This window comes from Phyllobates terribilis, unplaced genomic scaffold (genome assembly GCF_046119375.1).
Source record: "Phyllobates terribilis strain yellow unplaced genomic scaffold, ASM4611937v1 Scaffold_2__4_contigs__length_985480577, whole genome shotgun sequence".
NCBI lineage: Eukaryota > Metazoa > Chordata > Amphibia > Anura > Dendrobatidae > Phyllobates > Phyllobates terribilis.
Window position 1 is genome coordinate 345,417,506 of NW_027362762.1, and position 23,486 is coordinate 345,440,991.

A 23,486-nucleotide genomic window follows, 5' to 3' on the forward strand; every position below is an offset into this window, starting at 1 on the left:
AGCGAAGATTTTCCTAGAATATTTTGCGGACTCCATATACAAAGCCCCTAAGTGCTAGAAGAGCAGAATCCCCCCTCAAGTGACCCCATTTTGGAAATTATACCCCTGCCAAACATTTGGACTCTAAGTGTGGTTTAGACACACTGCGGTGCTCAGAAGGGAGGGGGGATTTGGATTTGAGAGCGCAGAATTTGCTGAATTTCTTTTGGAGTGCCATTTTGCTTTTCCAGAGCCTTTGTACTACCAGTAACATGGAAGCCCCCTATATTTCCATTAACACATGACAGACAGGAGCTTTTATGTGAAGCTTTCATTGGGAACATTTTACATAACCTTTTAGATCACATTTATCCGGTGCTCTACGCTGAGCACTTAGTTTTGGGTTTCCATCTAAATCTCCGAATTACGTGATGCAGATGAAACCCCTGAGGGATCCATTCGCTATAATGAGATGAGGCAGCAGAGTTACTCTGAGCTCCGTCTGGCCTCTGTTCAGCGTTGTCCTTATTTTCAGAGGTGCACAAAGCTGTATCCGACTGCGCTTTTATCTACACCTAAAAAGATGGATCATAGGTCAGACGGCGTCCACAGTGCCTCCATCTGCCTCATTACAGGGAATCTTCCATTAGGGGTTCCATCTGAATCACGTATTTCAGAAATTTACACGGAAACCCTGGTGTAAGCACTCAGCGTAGAGCGCAGGATAAATGTGCGCCGAGCCTTACTACGATCTTTGGGAGGCAGAATAAACAAATCAGCAGCAGGTGAAGAATTGGTTTTATTTATTTTTTATGCCGTTCCTCGTGCAGTATAAAAGTGATTAGGCGACTTTATTCTTTGAGTCGGTGCGATTACAGCGATGCCAGATTCATATCGGTTTTTATGATTGACAGCTGTCACTCACTAAAACACGCTTTTTTTGGCAAAAACTAATGTTTGCATCGCCATATTTAAGAGCTATAATTTTTCCATATTTTGGCTGAGTCATGTAACGGCTTGTTTTTTGCAGGACACGTTGACGTTGTTATTGGTACCATTTTCGGGCAAGTTACATTTTTTGATCTCTTTCTATTCTGATTTTTGGGAGGCGGAATGAACAAAAACGAACAATTCAGGATTTTTTTTTTTTTTTTTTGTTACTTGTGTGGCAAAATTGATAAGGCAGCTTTATTCTTTGGGTCAGTACGTTTACAGCGGTACCACATTTATGTAATTTTTTAATGTTTTTGCTCTTTTACATATTAAAAACTTTTATAGAAAAAAATAATTATCTTTGCATCGCTGTGTGCTGAGAGCTGTAACTTTTAATTTTTTGGCTGTTGGAGCTGTATGGTGGCTTGATTTTTGCAGGACAAGATGACTTTTTCAGCGGTACCATTTTTATCGGCTTACTCAGGAGGAATTGCACAACAAATGGTATGGGGCAATTTCTCCTGCTATCCTTATGAAAACGCAAAATTGGGGACTGAAAAACATTTTTGTGGGAAAAATGTGGAAAATTTATTTTTACGGCTCAATGTTATAAACTTCTGTGAAGTTTCACCACACATCTAGATACATTTCCTGAGGTGTCTAGTTTCCAAAATGGTGTCACTTGTGGGGGGTTTCCACTGTTTAGGCACATAAGGGGCTCCCCAAACACGACATGGCGTCCGCTAATTATTCAAGCAAATTTTACATTCAAAAAGTCAAATGGTGCTCCTTCCTTTCCGAACCCTCCCGTGCGCCCAAACAGTGGTTTCCCCCCACATATGGAGCATCGGCTTACTCAGGAGGAATTGCACAACAAATTTGTGTTTTCCATTTTCACTCGTTACCATTGTGAAAATAAAAAAATAGGGTCTGAAGTAAACATTTTGTGAAAAATAGTTAAATGTTCATTTTTTCCTTCCAAGTTGCTTCAGTTCCTGTGAAGCACGTGAAAGGTTAATAAATTTCTTGAATGTGGATTTGAGCACCTTGAGGGATGCAGTTTTTAGAATGGTGTCACTTTTTGGTATTTTCTGTCATATAGACCCCTCAAAGTGACTTCAAATGTGATGTGGTCCCTAAAAATATGGTACTGTAAATTTTGTTAGAAAAATGATAAATCGCTGATCAACTTTTAACCCTTATATCTTCCGAACAAAAAAAATTTTGGTTCCAAAATTGTTCTGATGTAAAGTAGACATGTGGGAAATGTTATTTATTAACTAGTTTGTGTGACATATCTCTCTGATTTAAGGGTATAAAAATTCAAAGTTTGAAAATTGCAATTTTCTACATTTTCACCAAATTTCCATTTTTTTCACAAATAAACGCAAGTCTCATCGAAGAAATTTTACCACTACCATGAAGTACAATATGTCACAAAAGAACAGTCTCAGAATCAGCGGGATCCGTTGAAGCGTTCCAGAGTAATTACCTCATAAAGTGATAGTGGTCAGAATTGAAAAAATTGGCCCGGTCATTAAGTACATAATTGGCTCAGTCCTTAAAGGGTGAAAGAGACACTTTAGGATAATGGTTATACATATATACTTACAGGTTTGCATGTTTATAATGCAGTACATGTTTATACAGGCAAGATGTAAGATGCAATATTTATTTGGAAGCTATTTTGTGTAATGTAAGGACAACGCACAGTAACATATTCAGTGTTTGTATATACTGTAAAGTGAAGAAATCAATGTTATTTAACCATAAAGCAACATTTTGCTTATGCCATGCCATTCTTATTGATATGCAGTACATAGATAAAGTAACTGGTTATGGTGTCTTGTCACTAAAAGAAACATGATGTGAGTAGTAAAGGGAGCACAATGAAAATATGTTGGATCTTGGCGGTAAAAGGCCTGAGAGAACTTAGTAAGTTTGGCATATGGAGAAGTTTTTTTTGATGTTTTGGGACAGACAGTTTTTTTTTTCATTTTTCGAAATCCCTTTAAAATGTACGTTCTTCTGGTTGAATGTTAAGGAGGTAGGACATCCACGTACACTCTGTCATCAATCTCTGTAAGAAATGAATAGGAGGATTAAAACAAATCTAATAAATATAGCATAAGAAGGTTTGCATTTTCTACATACATAGTGCACTTGTTCCTACAGCTTTATAGTCTTATTAATATGCAACTAACAGCACGGACCTCTCACTGTGTTGTTGGATTTTTATTTTCAGTGCAGGATCCTTTTAGGTTTCAGTCCTACTGTAATCAATGCGTTGTGCGATGCAAAGGTACACTAGGTAAGCTCTTCATTATATTTGCTTCAACATTACAGGAAAATGTAGAAATGTAACAGCAGCAGCAGATACAGTGACAAGAGCAGAACACATTTATTCTAAGCATAGCAGGAGATTATCATGGTAAATTTCCATAGCATACAGCTGCAGATTGTATACCCTTGTTTTTTATGTAGCTCATGGGCCCTTTAAAATATGGTGCCTAAACAAATGTATGGCAAATCTGAGAACATTATTCAACCCCCTCCCCCCAAAAAAGACTCTGTAGCCCACATGAGGCTGAGATGCAGTTCCTGACACAGGTGCATGCATGGATTAGTGTCAATGTGCAGTGATGGGGTGAAGACTAGTGTTGAGCGAGCACTAAAATGCTCGGGTGCTCGAAGCTCGGGCCGAGCTCGCCGTGATACTCGGGTGCTCGACCCGAGCAACGAGCCCAATGTTAGTCTATGGGAGACTCGAGCATTTTTGCGGTGGCACCCCCGGCAGTCTTTTAAAAGCCTAACAAGTGCCCAAAACGATAGTGACAGTGCTCAATTGACATGGGGACAGCATGGGGATCGCCCCAGGAAGCATTTCTGACCCCCAGGTCACTGCTGTCAACAACGTGGTCAGAGGTATTAAGCCACTTTTACGGGCTCACAATAAAACGTTCAATAACGAAAGTGAAACTTTTTTCCTGTGAAATATGTTAAGGAACATCCTTTCCAGTGAAAAGACTTGTGTATAAGTTAAAATAAATGACCAAAAACAAAAATACTCCTCCACACCTTCGGCTATGTTCACAAGTAGCATTTTTCATGCGTTTTTGCACTTTTGTATTGCTTTCAACTATGACAAATGCATTCACCGGGAAATGTCATTTTAACATTTTACAACCTTATCTGGCCATGTGCTGTGTGACACATGCATAAAGTGCTGAAAAGACATGGGAACAGCATGGGGAAGACCCCTGGAAGCATCTCTGACTCCCAGGTCACTGTCTAAAAGTGTGCCCATCATAAGTGATCCTTGCCGCATCAGAATATGCAGACTTGCAACTATCCCCATGCAAGTTCTAGTCCCAGGGCAGTGTTCAATTGTACCTCCCCCATTTCTTGCAATGCAAGCGCAAGTATGCAGCCTGCCACCCACCCACTCCCAGGCTGCAATACCATACTGCTTGCTTGCTTGAACTTGAAATTGGGCCTTTTAGGCATGTGGAGGCGGAATCTGGCCACCACATCATGGCTGTGTTGGCGGCCTGGAATCCATACTCAGTCCCCAGCTGCCCGGCGGCCGGGTGTCCATACTCGGTCCCCAGCCGCCCCGCGGCCGGGTGTCCACACACGGTCCCCAGCCGCCTGGGGGCAGCCGGGTGTCCTTAAACGGTCCCCAGCCGCCCCTATTTCTCCTTGGAACATCCCCCCACACACTTTTCTTAGCCCGGCCTGCTTTAGGCAGCATTGGACGAGCCCACCAGAGAACCAGACTCCTCCAGTGGGCCCTGACTTCTCCATCGGTGGAGTTGAGAGTGCCAAGGTGAGGAGCATGATGATGATGACAGAAGTTAGCATCTGCTATGTTTTCTTTTAATGCAAGTGTAAGTGTGCAGCCTGCCACCCACCCACCCCCAGACTGCAATTCCATACTGCTAGCTTGCACTTGAAATGGGGCCTTTTAGTTTGGAGGAGGCCGAAGCTTGCCACTACCTCATGGCTGCTTCGGCAGCGAGGTATCCATACTCAGTCCCCAGCCGCCCCTATTTGTCCTGATGTGCCTTATACATAAGATTAAGCGCGTATACCAAAACATTACCTGTGCCCTCCCCAGTGCATTTAGTGGGAAGGAGAGCCTATTCCGCTGTAGTGTGTGCATGCCAAACCCCTGTTCATGGTACATGCGAAGATGCCTCCCACCTTGCACCTGTCGTTGCAGACTTGCAACTATCCCCATTCAAGTCCTTGTCCCAGGGCAGTGTTCAATTGTACCTCTCCCATTCCTTGCAATGCAAGCGCAAGTATGCAGCCTGCCACCCACCCACCCCCAGGCTGCAATACCATACTGCTTGCTTGCTTGCACTTTAAATTGGGCCTTTTAGGCATGTAGAGGCGGAATCTGGCCACCACGCCATGGCTGTGTCGGCGGCCTGGTATCCATACTCAGTCCCCAGCCGCCTGGTGGCCGGGTGTCCCCGCTTGCTCCCCAGCCTCCAGGGGGTGGCCGGGTGTCCATACTCGGTCCCCAGCCACCCCTATTTGTCCCGGTAACCTTTCCCACACTTTTCTTAGCCTGGCCTGCTTTAGGGCAGCATTGGCCGAGCCCACCGGACTATCAGACTCCTCCGGTGGGCCCTGGCTTCTCCATCAGGGGAGTTGAGAGTGCCAAGGTGAGGAGCATGATAAGGATGATAGAAGTTAGCATCTTCTTTGTTTTGTTGTAATGCAAGCGCATGTATGTAGTAGCGGCTAGGCCTGAGGTGGTCAGCGTTTTGGCGCATATCCTACCTCCTCCGAGGATTGCTGGATGTTTTCCTGCTACTATCCAAGGTCTATGACTCCCGTTAAAACAAAGCTTCAGGTGATAAATGATGGATGACGTAGTGGCAAAGGAGAAAGAGCAGGAGGAACAGGGACCATTCACATCAATATCAGGCCAGTCAACCAGATATGTCTTGTAGGATATGTTTCTGTAACAAAAGGAGTGGTTCGGCTACACAGTTATAGGGCATACAGTGAGTGCAATGCCTACCAAAAATTTCGAGGCACTCCAATGCCCCTTGGAAATGACATGGAGGTCAGAGGGCGTTAACTAAACCTTTTTTTCCATTTATAGCAACTGGGTCTCCTGTGCACTGTTGGCCTAAGCAGTGAATGGAAGGCTTTCCAAAAATTATGAGGAACAGCAATGCCCCTTACAAGAGCCATGTGTGGCACCCCAGGGGTCTGGTCACCACAGTAATAGAGATATTACGTCGGAGAGCAAGTGGGAGGTTTCCTGGTCAGGATCCCTTAAACATGCAACTTCCTCCTGCCCCAGTCCTGGGAGGGGAGAATTCTGCTCTTATAAACTGGATCTGGGGCGGGGTTGAGTGAGTCAGAGAACAGTCAGAGTCAGAGTGAGAGCAAGGGAAAGTAACAGCAAGGAGCTCTGTAGGAGCTAGGAGCTAAAGACCAGGGGCTGGAAGCTGAGCAGAGCTCGCCCTGGCAGAAGACAATAGGAACCGGACACAGGAGTCCGAGGCTGTGAGGACTTATATATCCAGCAGCAGAAACCAGCCGGCAGGGGATTTCAGGTCCTCTGGCCATAGAAGCCCGGAGGCTCAGTCACAAGCAAGGGACCAGCACCGCCGTCGTGGAGTGGAGGCTAACAGAAGGTCCCAAGACACCAGCCATATGGGTGAGCACTACACGGTACACTCAGGGACGTGGGCTACTTCTACCCGCTTACAGCAAGGTAGCCAGGAAGAGTGCAGACAGACGGGGAGGCCTACAACTCCACCTGGCCAGGGGAACTCCTGCTTGCTCACAGACTGACCAGGCCTCTTATGCTAGCCAGTACTCCCGGGAGGGTCTACCTTATAATCATCAGTAAAGACCCTGAACTGCACTGCAAAGACTCTGAGTCGTTCCTGCTGCGCTCGTGCACCATCACCCCCATCATCCACACTCACTGCCCTGAGGCTATACTCCTCCTGTGGGGAGTTATCCCATTCTCTGCTGCGCACACAACACCAGCCTCAGCGGTCTGCCTCGCAGCGGTGGTACTCCCTGATCGCAATCCACGGGTGGCGCAGTCGGACAATTAACCTCAAAACCTAAGAAAGACTGCCACTGGTTTGACCAGCCTGAGCCACGGGACCGGGTCACCGCCACGGAGACTACAGACCCCAGAGACCTGGCACCGGGTATCCCACACACGTGTACACACGGCCCAGGGGGCGCGTCACATGCAGTACAGCATATTACAAACATAAGTCCCATTATTGGGGAGTGGGTGTCCCATAGTATTTGCTTATGCCTTGCAAGCAAAAGCTGCCAAAAATTAGGACGGAGCAACTTGCAATGCCCCTTACAAGAGCCATGCAGTACAGCATATTACAAACATAAGTCCCATTATTGGGGAGTGGGTGTCCCATAGTATTTGCTTATGCCTTGCAAGCAAAAGCTGCCAAAAATTAGGACGGAGCAACTTGCAATGCCCCTTACAAGAGCCATGCAGTACAGCATATTACAAACATAAGTCCCATTATTGGGGAGTGGGTGTCCCATAGTATTTGCTTATGCTTTCCAAGCAAAAGCTGACAAAAATTAGGACGGAGCAACTTGCAATGCCCCTTACAAGAGCCATGCAGTACAGCATATTACAAACATAAGTCCCATTATTGGGGAGTGGGTCTCCCATAGTATTTGCTTATGCTTTCCAAGCAAAAGCTGCCAAAAATTAGGACGGAGCAACTTGCAATGCTGGCACCCTGGTGGTATAGTGGTGGTGGAGGCTGAGGATAAGGAGAAGAAGATTAAACAGCCGAAACGAGGAAGCGTATACCCATGTGTGGGTGTGAAGCGGTGCATGTGAATACACCTCCCGAAATAGCACATTGGATTTGACTTTATGTTACTCTGCTGTCATTTGGTGGTGATGAGAAGTCTGGCCCTAATCCAACCCTTGTTCATTTTGATAAGGGTCAGCTTGTCAGCATTGTCAGTTGACAGGCGAGTACGCTTATCTGTTATAATTCCCCCAGCGGCACTAAAAACACGCTCCGATAACACGCTAGCGGCAGGGCAGGGCAGGCCAGGACCTCCAAGGCGTACAGAGCGAGTTCATTCCAAGTGTCCACCTTGGATACCCAATATTTAAAAGGCACAGAGGAATCACGGAGGACGCTGGTACGGTCGGCAAGGTACTCCCTCACCATCTTTTGAAACTTTCCACTCCTTGTGAGAGTATCCCGCGCCTCAGGGCCTGTAAGCTGGGCGGGTGTCAGAAAACTGTCCCAGAACGTTGACAGTGTTCCCCTGCCTCTGCTGGATTAGAGTTGCATCTCTCTCGCCTGTACGCCTTGGTTGGGCAACGAACTGTGACCTCTGCCGCTAGCGTGTTCAGATGGGAATTTTTTTAAGAGTTCTGCAGCAAGGGCCTTCTGGTACTGCCCCATTTTTGTAGACCTCTCCACCTCAGGAATAAGAGAGTGAAAGTTCTCCTTGTAGTGGGGGTCTACAAGTGTCACCAACCAGTAATGACTGTCACCCAACATTTTGACAACGCGAGGGTCACGGTTAAGGCAGCGTAACATAAAGTCAGCCATGCGTGCCAGACTGGTAACGGGCAAGATTTCCGTGTCCTCACCAAGATGACGACTGACCATGCTCTCCTCCTCTTCCTCCTCCCCCCTGTCCTCAGGCCACCCACGCTGAACCGACGTTATGACACTTGTACAGGTACTACCGTCTACAACGCATGATAGCAGCTCCTTTTCTTCCTCCTCCTCCTCCTCCTCTCCCTCATTGTCCCCCAATGCACGTTGGGATGAGATGAGGCTGGGCTGTGTGTAATCGCCCGCTACGGCTTCTTGATCCATCTCATCATACTCTGGCTGCAATGCCTCCTCTTTAATTCTCAGCAGAGAGCGTTGCAAAAGACAGACAAGTGGGATGCTGACACTAATGATGGCGTCATCACCACTCACCATCTTGGTGGCCTCCTCAAAGTTTGTCAGGGTGGTACATATGTCAGACATCCAGGTTCACTCCTGAGGTCTTATGTGTGGAGTCTGACCTGAATATCGACGGCCTTGTTGCAGCTGGTACTCCACAACTGCTCTCTTCTGCTCACAAATCCTTTGCAACATGTGGAGGGTAGAGTTCCAATGTGTGGGGACATCACACACCAGTCGGTGTGCCGGAAGCTGCAAACGCTGCTGCAACACAGCAAGGGCGGCGGAAGCTGTAGCCGACTTGCGAAAATGAGCTGACAGGCGGCGTACTTTCAGGAGCAGATCTGGCAACTCGGGGTACGATTTAAGAAACCGCTGAACCACGAGGTTAAGCTGCCACCAGGTTAGGGCCATTGTCACACACGACCATGCCGGGATGTAGGTTCAGCGGTCTCAGCCACAGATCTGCCTGCTCTTTCACAGCTGTCCAAAACTCACAAGCAGTGTGAGGTTTATCACCTAAGCTTATGAGTTTCAGCACAGCCTGTTGCCGCTTGGCGGAGGCAGTACTGCAATGCTTCCAGCTTGTAACTGATGTGGTGATATCTGAGATGGAGGCTGAACATGAGGAGGAGGAGGATGCGCAGGAGCTGTACACTGTGGGGGCAACTCTGACTGACATAGGGCCCGCAATCCTTGGTGTGGGGAGGATGTGTTCCGTCACAAGGTCCGACTGGGTCCCGGCTTCCACTATGTTTACCCAGTGTGCCGTCAGAGAGATGTACCGTCCCTGGCCACAAGCACTTGTCCACATGTCCGTTGTCAGGTGGACTCTCCCAGTAACTGCGTTGTTGAGGGCACGGCAGATGCTTTGGGACACGTGCTTGTGTAGTGCGGGGATGGCACACCGGGCAAAATAGTGTCGGCTGAGGACCGAGTGCCGAGGGACGGCCACCGCCATAAGATTGCGGAAGGATTCCGTCTCCACCAGCCTAAAAGGCAGCATTTCCAATGCAAGCAGTCGTGAAATGTGCGAATTTAGGACTGTGGCCTGTGGGGCGTTAGCTGCGAATTTCCGCTTTCGTTCAAAGGTCTGGGATATAGACAATTGAACGCTGTGGTGGGACGTGGACGTTGATGCTGTTTCTTGAGAAACTGCCATAACAAGTGAAGACTGAGAGGAGGGGGCATCTTTACATGCAGTATGGACAGGGGATTGCCTTGCACACACAACAGGGGGTTCTAATGCAAGCACAACAGTGGAAGAAGCAGTGGTGACACCCGCTGACACTGGTCGTGGACCCTGGGTTTCGCCCCACAAAGTCGGGTGCTTTGCTGCCATGTGCCTGATCATGCTGGTGGTGGTCAGGCTGGTAGTTTTGTCACCCCTGCTGATGCTGGCATGGCAGGTGGAACATATGGCCTTTTTGGGGTTATCAGCAGAGTCTTTAAAAAAATTCCAGACTCTGGAAGACCTATCGCTTGTACTGGCAATGTCCCTTGTGTTGGTGTTACGGGGAACGGTTACCTGCCTTCTGTCTGCGGCCACCATACTGCTTCTTCCTGCCTGTTGGGGTACTCTGCCTCCCTCCCCCTGTGTGCTGCTGGCCTCACTCTGGATGTCCTCCTTCCACGTTGGGTCAGTTACTAGATCATCCACCACCTCCTCCTCTTCCACTTGCGCACCACGATCCTCCTCCTCACTTCCTGGCAATTGTGTCTCGTCATCGTCCACCTCTTGTGACAGATTGCCAACGTCGACTTCCTGTGGCCGTGGCTGTTCAAATATTTGGGCATCGCAACATGGGATCTCCTCTTCCACCACTTCAAGCGTATCAGGCGAGGGGCCCAAATATGGAAATGGACCAGTGAACAGCTCTTCAGAGTGTCCAAGTGTGGGATCACTTGCTGTCTGACGACACTCGGCATGGTGGGAGGAAGGAGCATCAGGGTGAGGAGGAGTATGCGGTCGAGACTCACGGCTACTAAGAGTTGACCGTGTGGAAGACAGACCGGAGGTGGTGGTGCCCAGGTAACTGGAAGTATTATCTGCTATCCAATTAATAACCTGTTCACTCTGATCAGTTCTCAATATTGGTGTTGTTCTGTGCTTCCCTAGTAATTCGGTCAAAAAGTGGGAGCGAGAAGATGTGGCTGTTGGTTGTGGCACATTTTCACCTTGGCCACGGCCCCGTCCTCTGCATGAACCATCACCAGAACGTCCACTTCCACGTCCCTTGCCACGCGCCTTGCCCATTGTAAATTAAGTAAAATAGCTTACACTTGCACTATCAATGGAAAAAGGGTAATAAAGAGTAGATTAGAACCGTGGAAGAGGAGAACCACAGTTATTGTTTACTGGGGTATACCACACTTTTTAAAATAGAGATATTTGCGGCTGAACAGTGAGCGACACACTCAAACTGCTTTTTTTTTTAGATACCAAAAGCCCAAAACTGGATAGTACAGCGATTTGACCCGTGGAACTGCGAAACCACACTGGGATGTCGGGCCTACACAAGACTATTTTCAACAGGTATATTTTTGTGTCACAACAGTCAGGAGACACTACTGTTTTTCTTTATGGAAAAAAATACCAAAAGCTGAATAATAGAGATTTTTTACCGTGGGATGGCAAAACCACAGTTATTGTTTACTGGGGTATAGCACACTTTTTTTAAATAGAGATATTTGCGGCTGAACAGTGAGCGACACACTCAAACTGTTTTTTTATTTAGATACAAATGGCCCAAAATGGATAATACAGAGGTTTGAACCGTGGAAGTGCAAAACAACACTTCTGTTTCTCTAGCCTACACCAGACTATTTTCAACAGTTATATTTGTGTCTGAAAAATCAGAGACACGCTTTTTTTTTGGGGGAGGGGGACACACCAAAAGGTTAATAAGACGGGTATTTGTACAGTGTGAAGGAGGAAAAAAAGGAGGATTTAGATGAAAAAAAAAGGATTTTTCCTGGCCCCCGACACCTGGTGCTAAGTCCAGCAATTTCAGCAACAGGAGCACACAGGACTGTAATGCAGCGTTTGCTGGTATAACCACTGTGTCTCCTATACAGCCTGCCTGCCTAGTATCTGGGATGGATATTAGTCCTGAAAAGGACTGTTTGTTTGTTCTGGCTGCCTTTACAGACCCTACACTAACTATTTCGCAGTTTATATCTCTCCCTAAATCAGCAGCGCAGTCCCTACACTGTCTAATCCGGAGCAACTGTGTCCAAGATGGCGGCGCCCGGTTTTAAATACTCGAGGTGACGCTGTGCGGCCAGCCAATCACTGTAATGCCCACAACCAACATGGCTGCAGCATTACAGTGACTGGCTGGCAATCCCTGCATGTTCATTGGCTCTGTAAAGAGCGCCAAACATGCAGGGCGGAGGCCCGAGCTCCCGCCCAAGTAACCCGGAAATGCTCGGTGCTCGCCGAACATCCCGAGTAGCGTGATGCTCGGGCGAGTACCGAGCAGTGTCGAGCATGTTCGCTCAACACTAGTGAAGACCAATAGTCACTGAGGATATAGGGATAGGCACAAAGATAGCTGACACAAGGCATTCGGAATCCTGGAGAAAGTTTCAAAATACGCTGCATCAGTCAGGTTTCATTTTTGCACTGACAAGACTGCTTTTCCTCACCATGATCATACTGTACATCTATAAATATAAAACCCTGAATCACCAGGAATATAACTATAAGGGATATAGAGGTTTGAGCTATAACAGTCACTTAGGGGCATAAGGGAATCCAAACTCTTCTCTAGCATTTGAGTGGAGGTACTTAAAGAAGCTCTCCCATCAATGTTTTTATCCTGTTAATATATTGCAATCATCATATTATATAGCCCTGTGTACTTACAATTGCTCATTTTGCCATTCTACCCGGATAATTATTTTCTTTTTCATTAGTTCTATGACATCATGTGATTAAAAACAGACTAGCTAAATCCTTCTAAGCTCTATGTAGAAACAGGAAGTCTCTTTTTTGTTCCTGAGTCATCCCACTCCTCAACTTCTAACCCTTTTGCTCCTCTTCAACCCCGCCCCCGAAATCCCCCCGCCCCCGCCATGTTCTTTGCAGTGATGACTCATGGAGGGAAAGGAGACTTCCTTACTTTTACATAAAGCTTAGAAGGATTCAGCTATTCTTATTTTAGACACATGATGTCATAGACCTAATTGAAAAGAGAAGAATTAACTGGGTATAAGGGCAAATTGAGCAATTGGAAGTACACAGTGCTATATCATATTATGACTGCAATATATTATGAGGATAAAAACTTTTGATGAGAGTGCTGCTTTAAACTAGTGAATGCTATTGAGAAATGATATACAATGAGCTGTCAAAATTTGATTCTTATATTTGCCTTTGGGTATAATTATATATTTACATATTATAACAATGATGCTATTAAAGAAATATTTTTGCAGGTCAAATACACTTTTCAACTTCAAGGTTTTCTGTGTTTGAATGACCATTTATACATAAGCAATTTATCTAATCCAGAAGATCATAAAAAGATTTACAGTAGGAAAGAAAACTTCAAACAATTAAACTCTGGGTCCTAATGATCTTGTGTCTTTCAATTTATACTTTATCACATCACATAAAAAATATTGGGGAGATACCAATTTTTCATTACCCTCATAGGTCTCTTCCAGTACGACACATTTCAAGGAACCTTTTGGTGAGAGTGGTATCTGCTCACATGACTCTTTGTTGACAGGATATGTCAGATTGTGGACCAGTCCCTGATTAGATTTTTCATAAAAAGATATAAGCTCCTTGAGATTTGGGAATAACTTCTCTTTAACTCCATTTCCTGCCTAAAGTGAGCAAAACAACACAGTATTAGCTACGTCATAATAATAATAATAATAATAATAATAATACTTTATGCTTATAAATGCAGAATTTATAAGCATAGTCTTAAGACTAGCCATCGGTGTCCCGAGAATTTATTGTTTTCAGAATAGAAAAAGGTGTCAAAAAATGTCATGGAATGCACTTTGATAGGTTATTTACATCACACAATGTGACGGCATACTGTTAGGATATGTAATCACTTTGTGATCGTGGGGGACTGAAAACCAAGACGGTCATCAATCTTAAGAATTAAGGGGCCACCTTTTAGATTGTGACTGATATGCTAAAGAGCAATTGCATTTATTGAGGTTCTTTTTGAGTCCTATAGAATCTGACCACAAATTGTAACCCCACACATGATACAAAAAAGTACTGTCTTGGAAAAACACTACTAGAATGATGTCAACCAGACCATTGTAATTCTCATCCCTTTAGGATAATTTCAATTAAAATGTTTTGAAAACACACAAAAATTATTAAATAAAATAAAGCATGTTGCTTTTGGAGAGCCCCTGCTGTGCCTAAACAGTAGAAACCACCCCACAATTGACATCATTTTAAAAACTAGACCACTCAAGAAATGTATCTAGATGTGTGGTGAGCACCTTAAACCCCCAGATGCTTCACAGAAGAATATAACATAGAGCCGGGAAAATTAAAAAAAGCTAATTTTTCCTCAAAAATGCTTTTAGCCCCAAATATTTTATTTTCACAAGGGTTACAGGAGAAATATAAATCAAAATTTCTTGTGCAATTTCTCCTGAATACGCAGATACCCCATATGTGGAGGAAAAACTACTGTTTGAGCACATGGCAGGGCTCAGAAAGGAAGGAGTGATGTTTTGGAACCCAAACTTTGATGGAATGATTTGAAAATGAAAAAAATATATTTTTCCCACAAAATTTTGTTTTAGCCGCAAAGTTTTTCATTTTCACAAGGATAGCAGGAGAAAGTGAACCCCAAAATTTGTTGTGCAATTTCTCCTGAGTACACCAATACCCCATATGTGGTTGAAAACTACTTTTGAGGCACAGTGCAAAACTCAGAAGGGAAGACGCACCATATTGGAGTTCAGATTTTGCTGGACTGGTTTGAGGGTGCCATGTCACACTGGCAGAGCCCCTGAGGTGCCAGTACAGCAGAACCCCCCATACGTGACCCCATTTAACAAACTACACCTCTCAATGAATTCATCTAGGGGTGCATTGATCATATTGACAATACAGGTGGGTCACAGCATTTTATACCATTGACCAGTGAAGAAAAAATAATTACATTTTTACCACAAAAATGTTGTTTTAGCCCCAGATTTTACGTTTTCACACTGGGAAATGGACAATAATGGCACCAAAATTTGTCCCACAATTTCTATTGAATGTAGAAATACCCCATATGTGGCTGTACAGTATTGCTTAGCCATACGGTGAGACCATGAAAGGACGGAGCACTAATTGACTACTCGAGCACAGATTTTCCTAAAATAGTTTGCGGACTCCACAAAGCCCCTATGTGCTAGGAGAGTAGAATCCCCCTCAAGTGACCCCATTTTGGAAATTATACCCCTTTGAGAATTTATCTACAGTTGTAGTGACGATTTTGACTCCATGGGTGTTTTCCAGAAACAAGCAGCAGTAGATGTTGTTGAGTTAAAATTGCAAACTGCCATTGTAGTGACCAGTACGTTGTATTGCCCAGTGCGTGTTAGTGCCCAGTATGTTGCAGTGCCCAGCTGCTTCTGGAGACACGCACCTGTAAATCAGGCGGGCTCTCATCGCTAAAGAAATACCAAACATGTGGATGCTAAATGTGGTTTAGGCACACTGAGGCTCAGAATGAAAGGGGCATTTGGATTTGGGAGCGAAGAATTTGCTGAATTTCTTTGGGAGGCGAGAAGCTATTTCGCTTTTCCAGAGACTTTGTAGTACCAGTAACTTGGAAGCATCCTATATTTCCATTAACAGGTGATGGATCTGAGTGGAGACTTACCTTTTTTGTGTATTGAGTTAAATCTTTTATTGCGAACATTTTACATAACGTTTGGGATCACATTTATCCTGCGCTCTATACTGAGCACGTACTTTGGCGTTTCATCTAAATCTCCAAGTGACACGATTCAGATGAAACCCCCGAAGAAACCATTCACTATAATGCAGCAGCAGAGTTACTCTGACCCCTGTTCAGCGTAACTGAGAGCTATAACTTTTATTTTTCCGCTGATTGAGCTGTATGGCAGCTTTTTTCTTGTGGGACAAGTTTACGTTTTCAGAGATATCATTTTTATTTACATTTGTCTTTTTGATCACGTTTTATTCCACTTTTTTTTCGGTGGCATGATGATGAAACATAGGTTTTTGACTTGTTTTTTTTTTATTGATTGAAGGGGTTACCTAGTGGGACAGTTTTATAGGTTGGGACTTTCTGGATATGGCGATACCAAATATGTGTACTTTTTTTTCATAAAAATATTTATTTATGGGTACATTATATTTTTATTATTTTGTGATTTCTTTAAGAAATATTTTAACATTTTTTTTTTACTTTTTAGCTTAGTCCCTTTATGGGACTTTCAATTTTTTTTCACTCTGATCACTTATAAAGCATAGCAATGCACAAATATTGCTATGCTTTATAAAGAGAATCTGTCCGCAGGATACCAACAGCCTCATTATTTATATGTGCATGAGCTCATACACATAAGTCTAAGTCAACAAGTCAAGCAATACCTTCACATGACCAGTCCCTCCCTCCATTACAAAGAAATCAGCACTTGAATTGTTACGCAGATGAGGCTGAAGAACTTTTTGTAAATCTAAAGCCTCTGTCACTCTAGCTCTATTTCCTGCCTAGCAGAGCCTCCTCCTGCTTGACTGAAGGCTCCTTTACCTGAAGTCACACATCATAGAGACTGTCAGTCACGTCAAGCCAGAGGAGATGGCGCTGGCCAGGGCAAAGAGCTGGAGTGACAGAGGCTTCAGATCTACAATAGCCTCATTTCCATATCAATTCAAATGCTGATTTCTCAGTTACTGAGGAATGGACTGACCATGTAAAGGTATTGCTGGACTTGTCTTCTAAAGTGTTACATGTGCATATAATTAGTTTTGGGGGGTGCAATACTGTTGACACATTCCCTTTAAGTTCAGGTGTCAAGTTTATCCATATTTCTTTCTGTCAGGGAAATATAAAGAAAATATTAACCATTTCTCCCAAACCCCTCTTCACCCCTTCCTTACCTACCATTTGTCACCAGAGAAGAGCTGACAATCTAAAGAGCGATCTCTCACCCACAGCAGAAGTAACTTAAACAAATACTGGCACAAGAGAGGTGCTACCACCCAATTAAAATGTGAGGGTCTTTCTCCCTGGCAGAGACAGGGGATAATTAAACGCAGGCTTGCAATAGATTGACATCTAGCTGAAAAACTTCATTCCCAGGACGTCCGATACCGATACGAAATATGGAATATCTTAAGTTACAGAATTCTGATAATAATGGGACCCATATTTTTAGTGACACGGTCAGCTAAGGAACAATATGGATATTTTCCTGTCACTGTAAGCCCTTCTGGGGAGCTGTGGCGCCAAAGTACAAGAATAATGGATCGCAACTATGCCATGTGTTGTCTCTACGGAAAGATAAATTCATAATAAAAAATATGGTATCACTTTCAGGCTTCTGCGATCCACCAGTGAGGAGTTATCAAAGAAGAGTTTTTAATAAAAACATGAAGGGTGGAGCCCAGCCCACATGATGTCAGCTCAGAGGGTGTGTGGACAGGTCTCCCCTTAGGCATAAAAGAATCCACAGAGGATGGATGAGTACTCTTGTTGGAAGTACATATTTATATGTAGCACGGGTCCTGTTCGATAATGGCCAGAAGTGGAGTGATTCCCTCCACCTATACTGAATCATCGCTGCGATCTCTATAGTAAGTCTTCTTTAATCCTGTTTTATTTTGTGTAACTGTATATTCTGTACTGTATTTGTCCCCTCTTGTAAAATGTTGTATATTTTTCATAACACTGCCCCCCTTTTGGATTAAAGATAAAATTTAATAGTTCTGTTTCTTTTGTCCTGTAATAGTTCCCTCCCCCGAAGCCATACGCTACCAGAATGCAGGCATCCTACCAGGCCTGTATTATATTTCAAATCTGGAAGGTGGTGGCAGCGAATAATAATAATTGGGCTATCGTGAAGCTGAGAGTGACCGTACGGGGGCGTATACACATATTCCATGCATTGGAATCTGGAGGTGTGGCGCCATACGCTCACTGGTCGCTTGCCAATACCTACGTAGTGTGTAGTCAGGATCATGTGCTCACGAATCCCTGACGAAATCCTGACAGAGTGACTGCATCGGTGAGATATTGTGTCATCTCCCCAGTGTAGTCTCTGTGGAACTCTGACACTTTCATATAGGCTTTGAAAAATTAATTCATATTTCAGATAGACAGGCATTAAACTTTAGTGTGTATTGCCTTTGTAGTTTGTTTTTTAGGTACATTCAACAATTTGCAGAAAGTGTCCAAGAAGCCATTGAAGAGAAAATGAAGCATAAACCAGGGTCCAGTCAGAAAAGATCAAGGTTATGAATGTTATCTTTGCTCTTCAGGAGGTAAAATTTACTGGAAAATGCCTGGAAAAACGTAGTATTTGTGTGACATGGTAAATCAGGGTGAGGAAGCAATAGTGGCCTTATCATTTGCAGGGTATCCACTCAAAATGAAACTTTTTTAAGATAATGTATGAACTGTTTAGGATTGAAATTCTGTGTAGTAGCTAGAAACTGAAGGCAAGAATGTAACTAGCCCTCTGGCATTTGTTAGTGATCTCAAAAAGAAGTTGGAATTGCCTTCTAGGATTTTAGCTGGCAAAATTTACTATGCTATGGACATGCCAATAAATGACATTTAGGTTAGAAAAAGCTTGAGAGGGAACTGGCAGTATCCACGTAAAAATCAAGCTACATCATGCTGCCATTCCAATAACAGTTCAGACTATTTTACCACGGTAGAATTACAATTAAGTCAGGTTCACACAACCATATTTTCGGACCAAGTGCTGACCGTGGAAGAACTGACATTACATGGACAGCACTAGGACCAATGTTATTTAATCAGACTGTTAAGATGAGCCTTTCATTTCCTCAGATCGAATCTGCATGTGAAAACAACCGCAGCATGCACCAGTCTCTTCCATATTTCGAATGAGACTCACCTTTTAGGGCTATGGGTGCTTAAAAAAAGATAAACAGATCCCATACAATCAACCAAATAGCATTCGATTCTTATGGATACATTGCAGCTCTATTACATATGAAACTGTATTTGGTCTGGTAAATTTTAGTAACTGCTGATGTATAAAAATGGAAGCAATATATGCAGGGCTGCCATTAGGGCATCACTGCCCTTACTATTGTATGCGGCCGGTGAACAATAGCAAAGAGGGGGGGCCCAGACATGCTGACAGCCCAGGCCCCGCCTCTTTGCTTTGGCTCACTGGGTCCCAGGGGCAACAGCACTCAGGGGCGCCACACACCAGATGCATAACACTGCACAGTTAAACCACCTATGGTGATTTAAAGATACACCTCCAGTGTTGTTAATGCACCCGCTGGGCAGAATTGGGCGCTGTACCTTTAAGCTGCGGCCAAGTGCATCATGGTCCGGCCATAGCATGCTCACATGACATGCGCACCCATTTTGATTCCGTACTCGGAGCAACGTGTCGCTTGTGAGCAGCATGGGAGATAGGCGCCATTGGAGGCTGTGGCAGCGAACAGCATGAGGAAGAGGTGAGTGGACAGTGTGAGGAAGTGGTGGGTGGGCAATGTGAGGAAGCGGCAGGTGAGCAGTGTGGGGAGGCTGCTGACGTCAGGCTGGGGAGGGGAGGCTATTGAGGGCATGCTGCTGAGGGCAGGCTGGGAAGAGGAGGTTGCTGAGAGTAGGCTGGGAAGGGGAGGCTGCTGAGGGTAGTCTGGGGAGGGGATGCTGTTGAGGGCAGGCTGGGGAGGCTGCTGGGCAGAGGCTGCTGAGGGCAGGTTGGGTAGGCAGCTGAGGGCAGGCTGCTGAGGGGAAGATGCTGAGGGCAGGTTGGGTAGGCAGCTGAGGGCAGGCTGCTGAGGGGAAGATGCTGAGGGCAGGTTGGGGAGGCTGCTGAGGGCAGGTTAGTGAGGCTGCTGAGGGCAGGTTGCTGAGGGAAGGCAGCTGAGGGGAGGCTGCTGAGGGCAGGTTGCTGAGGAGGCTGCTGAAGGGAGGCTGCTGAGGGTAGGTTTTAGAGGGAAAGTTGCTTAGGGCAGGCTGCTGAGGGGAGGCTATATAATAATAATAACTAATAAACACCCAAAAATCTATATAATGAGGAGACAAATTGTGAGTATATAGTTGAATATGAGTATTTCTTACCTGAATCATGTAAAGCCCATTAATATTTTGAAATATTCTGTATGTATAGATCAATCTTCCATACCTATGAGAGCAAGTTTGATTGATTAGTTGTATATAAATAATGTATCTGATCACTTTTAAAGCTATTATTCTGTATATTTATCTAGCAATCCAAAGATTACCATTCTGTTCTATGATACAGTATATCTACAGCATTTATATTTAATTAAGTGAGCAATGCAAATGTTAATGGGCAGGGAACTATGAGACTTGATGTTTTTTTTTAAAATAAATCCATTGTATTATCTTCACTTTGGTGGCTGAGGTAGTAAACTAATTTTACAATGTTGAACTGGTGCAATATATTTTTTTTCAAAATTTTCAATTTCAGCATTGTAGCCTATTCTCTTCCTCTCTGAAGAGACAATTTGCATATTTCCCAGAGGAGTATTACGGCTTGAAAAGTCTCCTCACCTTGACGTGCTTAGCATGTCGCTCTCCGCAAGGAGAAACGTTACTTCTTAGATACCTAGCCAAGCAAATGAAACAATAGGACGATTGCTTTCATAATACATGGTCTTAGGCTACTTCTAAATGGCAGTATTTTCATCAATATCTGCATCACTATTTATAAGCCAAATCTAGGAGTGGATGCAAGTCTTTTCATGTTATTTTGCCTTTGTTCCTTATTTTGACTTCAAAAAACGAATGCAAAATTTTGACCCAAATACTACTTTGTAAAAATGAACTTAATAATATTTTGAGTGTTTTTGACTTTGCCATTGTATAATTGCGTATCTCGCCATTTTTGGCTTTCAAAATCACGGGCATTTCTTTCTATTTGTATAAAATGTCTATAGCTTATTTACTGTTACGTTTTTTTGGAGAGGGGTATATTAAAGTTGTCTCAACTGTTTTTATTTAACAGGTTAGCAGAAATAGCACAATCCCTTATACATTTGGTTGAGGTTCTTCATCCAAGTGAGGTTCTACCAAGTGATGGATAGGCACACACAATTTGATTAAAATTGAACCCTAAATTTAGTACATATAGTAATAATGCAATATAAAATAATCACATGCATGCATACATTTTAGCTCTCTGTGTGTTTGCTTCTACACTGCATAGAGGATTTACTCTGCCCATTCATTTATTATTAAGCAATGCTGACTGGTGAATTTACACCTGCCGATCCAGGTCATTAAACGTCCGGCGATTGGCTACATGAAAGTCAATTGGTGGCCATTTACTGACCTGGTTAGACAGACCGGTGAACATTCCATTGGCACAATATGAGTGTTAATATGACTGTCTTGTGTCCATAGATTATTATATTATCTGCATCATGACAATGATTTTTACGTCAGCTTAATAATCATTGCACCCGACAAATGAGTGTTTTGTTATGAATTCCCGATTCCCCGATCTTATCTAAATGGGCCATAATTCTGAATACACAGCAGCATTTGGCAACAGACCAAAACTGCAGTGTCGCTACATTTGGTAGCACAGGGGGCTATTTGGGTTCCATCATATGTCAGATTTTTTAACAGAAATAAGTTCTTCTTCACTTGCAGAAAATACTACAGCAGTCTGGTGACTAGAACTCTGCATCATCAGAGATCCATCCAATGATGCGCCGCTGAAGTAGAGTGATCTGCAGTGCGTTTCACATCCGCAACATGTCATTTTCTCTTGCGAGCACGCTGAGTTTTATGTGAAGACTCTTCCCATTGACTTAGATTCTGTGAGGAAAATCCGCAGGTAGAAAAACACACATGCGCAGCGGACCCGCATCAAAAACGCATGTAATCTGCACATGAAGTTTTATCAAAAGCCAAATACCAGGAAGTATCAAAAACAAAAGCAGCGTTGTTTAAAACATGACAGAACAAGAAAAGATAAAAACTGCAGTGTAAAAAACACGATAAAACTCACATAAAAAAAACACACTCAAAAACACAATGAAAAAACGCAAGGAATCTAATTTACTTAATAGGTGCATAAATGGTGCAGATAATCTGTAACATCAAACACTCACCAAAAGCTCATTGTGGGAACGAAGCCTTGTTTTTATTAAGTCATGTAGGCATATTGCTATAGTGCTTTCAATACTTACACAATCCAGACATTTTGTCTAATTAGCTGGAGCTCCTTAGCTCCATATGAGAGACACAATAAAGATAATAAAGAAAAAATTGAAAAAAAAATGCATTAAAATGTATTAAATTTAGCAAAAATAAGTTGTACTTTAATGCTTTGACTATACTTCCAGAGTTTCCAAAAACAAGAATGCAAAACTGTCAGCAATACAAAACACAACGTGGCGCATATTCTTGTAAAAACACAGATTCTCTAAGGATTGCTAGATGTCAGGGGCGGTTGGGCAGCCTTCATTCACAGCTTGCTTTTTCCCTACTGTGTATGACCAGCCTAGCAAGCAATGATCTGATCAATGTTTTTTGGTTTACTGTTTGTCCTGTTTTATACTGTACATGTAGTGACATTTCATGCAAGTGATATAATGAAAATTCAAAATATACTTACAAGATACAAAGGCAAAGGGCTCCTGGAACAGATGCGCTGTCCCTCAGCAAATAACATCCTTTCTTTCCTTTTCGGAGGAGAAGATTTTCACAAGTTTTAAGACCTATATTTCCATGGTAGAACGGCAGATCCATCTTGAAATGGTAAAAATTATTGAAATGAACAGAAAATCTAGTTTACTGTCTGGGCTAGATAAGTGAAGAAGCTATATGTATATCAATCATTTATACAGCATAATTTAACACAGGAAGTGAAGGGTGTGAATGGCTAGACTCTAGAATGACCACATACAGAAGCAACACAAAACAAACAGTCTTTACAGAATGGTAAATCCAATAATCCCTTAAAGGTAATGTATCACTAGAAATTCATCTATTTCTAAATTACATTTTAAGTGAAATATATATATATAAAAAAAAGTTGCCCTTTTTCTATTTTCCTTTCCATGTCATTTTCTTTATTGATCCCTTATTGACCAGGCCTGAATGGGCCTTATTGTCCAGTTAACTGCAATGTCTGTGCAATAAAATTATTATACTAAATAATTGCGTTTTTTTTCTCATATTTTTGTTATTTATAGGGGAAAAGAGCTTTGTTTTAGGGACAAAGACGCCAATGAGAACCAACTAAGTGAACCTGAACAGATCAAGGAAAGATGGAAAGACTACACCAAGCATCTCTACAAGAACGACTCAGTGATATGGGAAGAAACAGTGACTGGAATTGATAGAGAGCCGAATATCCTGAAAGACTAAGTCATTGCTGAGATATAGCTTTTGTCAAACAACTGAGCGCCTGACAATATTCCAATAA

The 23,486-nt window shown here is 43.5% G+C and overlaps 1 protein-coding gene across 1 annotated transcript; it reads right to left on the minus strand.

Annotated features, from left to right (window-relative positions):
• Positions 1 to 2,445: 2,445 nt before the first annotated feature.
• On the minus strand, positions 2,446 to 22,869 carry LOC141252004 (SH2 domain-containing protein 1B-like). The gene is made up of 4 exons (XM_073670441.1): positions 22,674 to 22,869; positions 20,144 to 20,207; positions 13,514 to 13,697; positions 2,446 to 2,992 (listed from the first exon to the last, which is right to left on the minus strand). Exons 1-4 carry the CDS (start codon positions 22,805 to 22,807, stop codon positions 2,952 to 2,954), a joined length of 423 nt encoding a protein of 140 aa, XP_073526542.1. The 5' UTR covers positions 22,808 to 22,869; the 3' UTR covers positions 2,446 to 2,951.
• Positions 22,870 to 23,486: the final 617 nt, after the last annotated feature.

What these genes read in the sequence shown, in the direction of transcription:
- LOC141252004 (XM_073670441.1), bottom strand. Translation starts at nt 22,807, where the DNA reads ATGGATCTGCCGTTCTACCATGGAAATATAGGTCTTAAAACTTGTGAA. An exon ending in GCCCTTTGCCTTTGTATCTT is followed by an intron (nt 20,208 to 22,673) that starts GTAAGTATATTT and finishes TTGCTCTCATAG; the next exon opens with GTATGGAAGATTGATCTATA. An exon ending in ATGGGCTTTACATGATTCAG is followed by an intron (nt 13,698 to 20,143) that starts GTAAGAAATACT and finishes TGCTCACTTTAG; the next exon opens with GCAGGAAATGGAGTTAAAGA.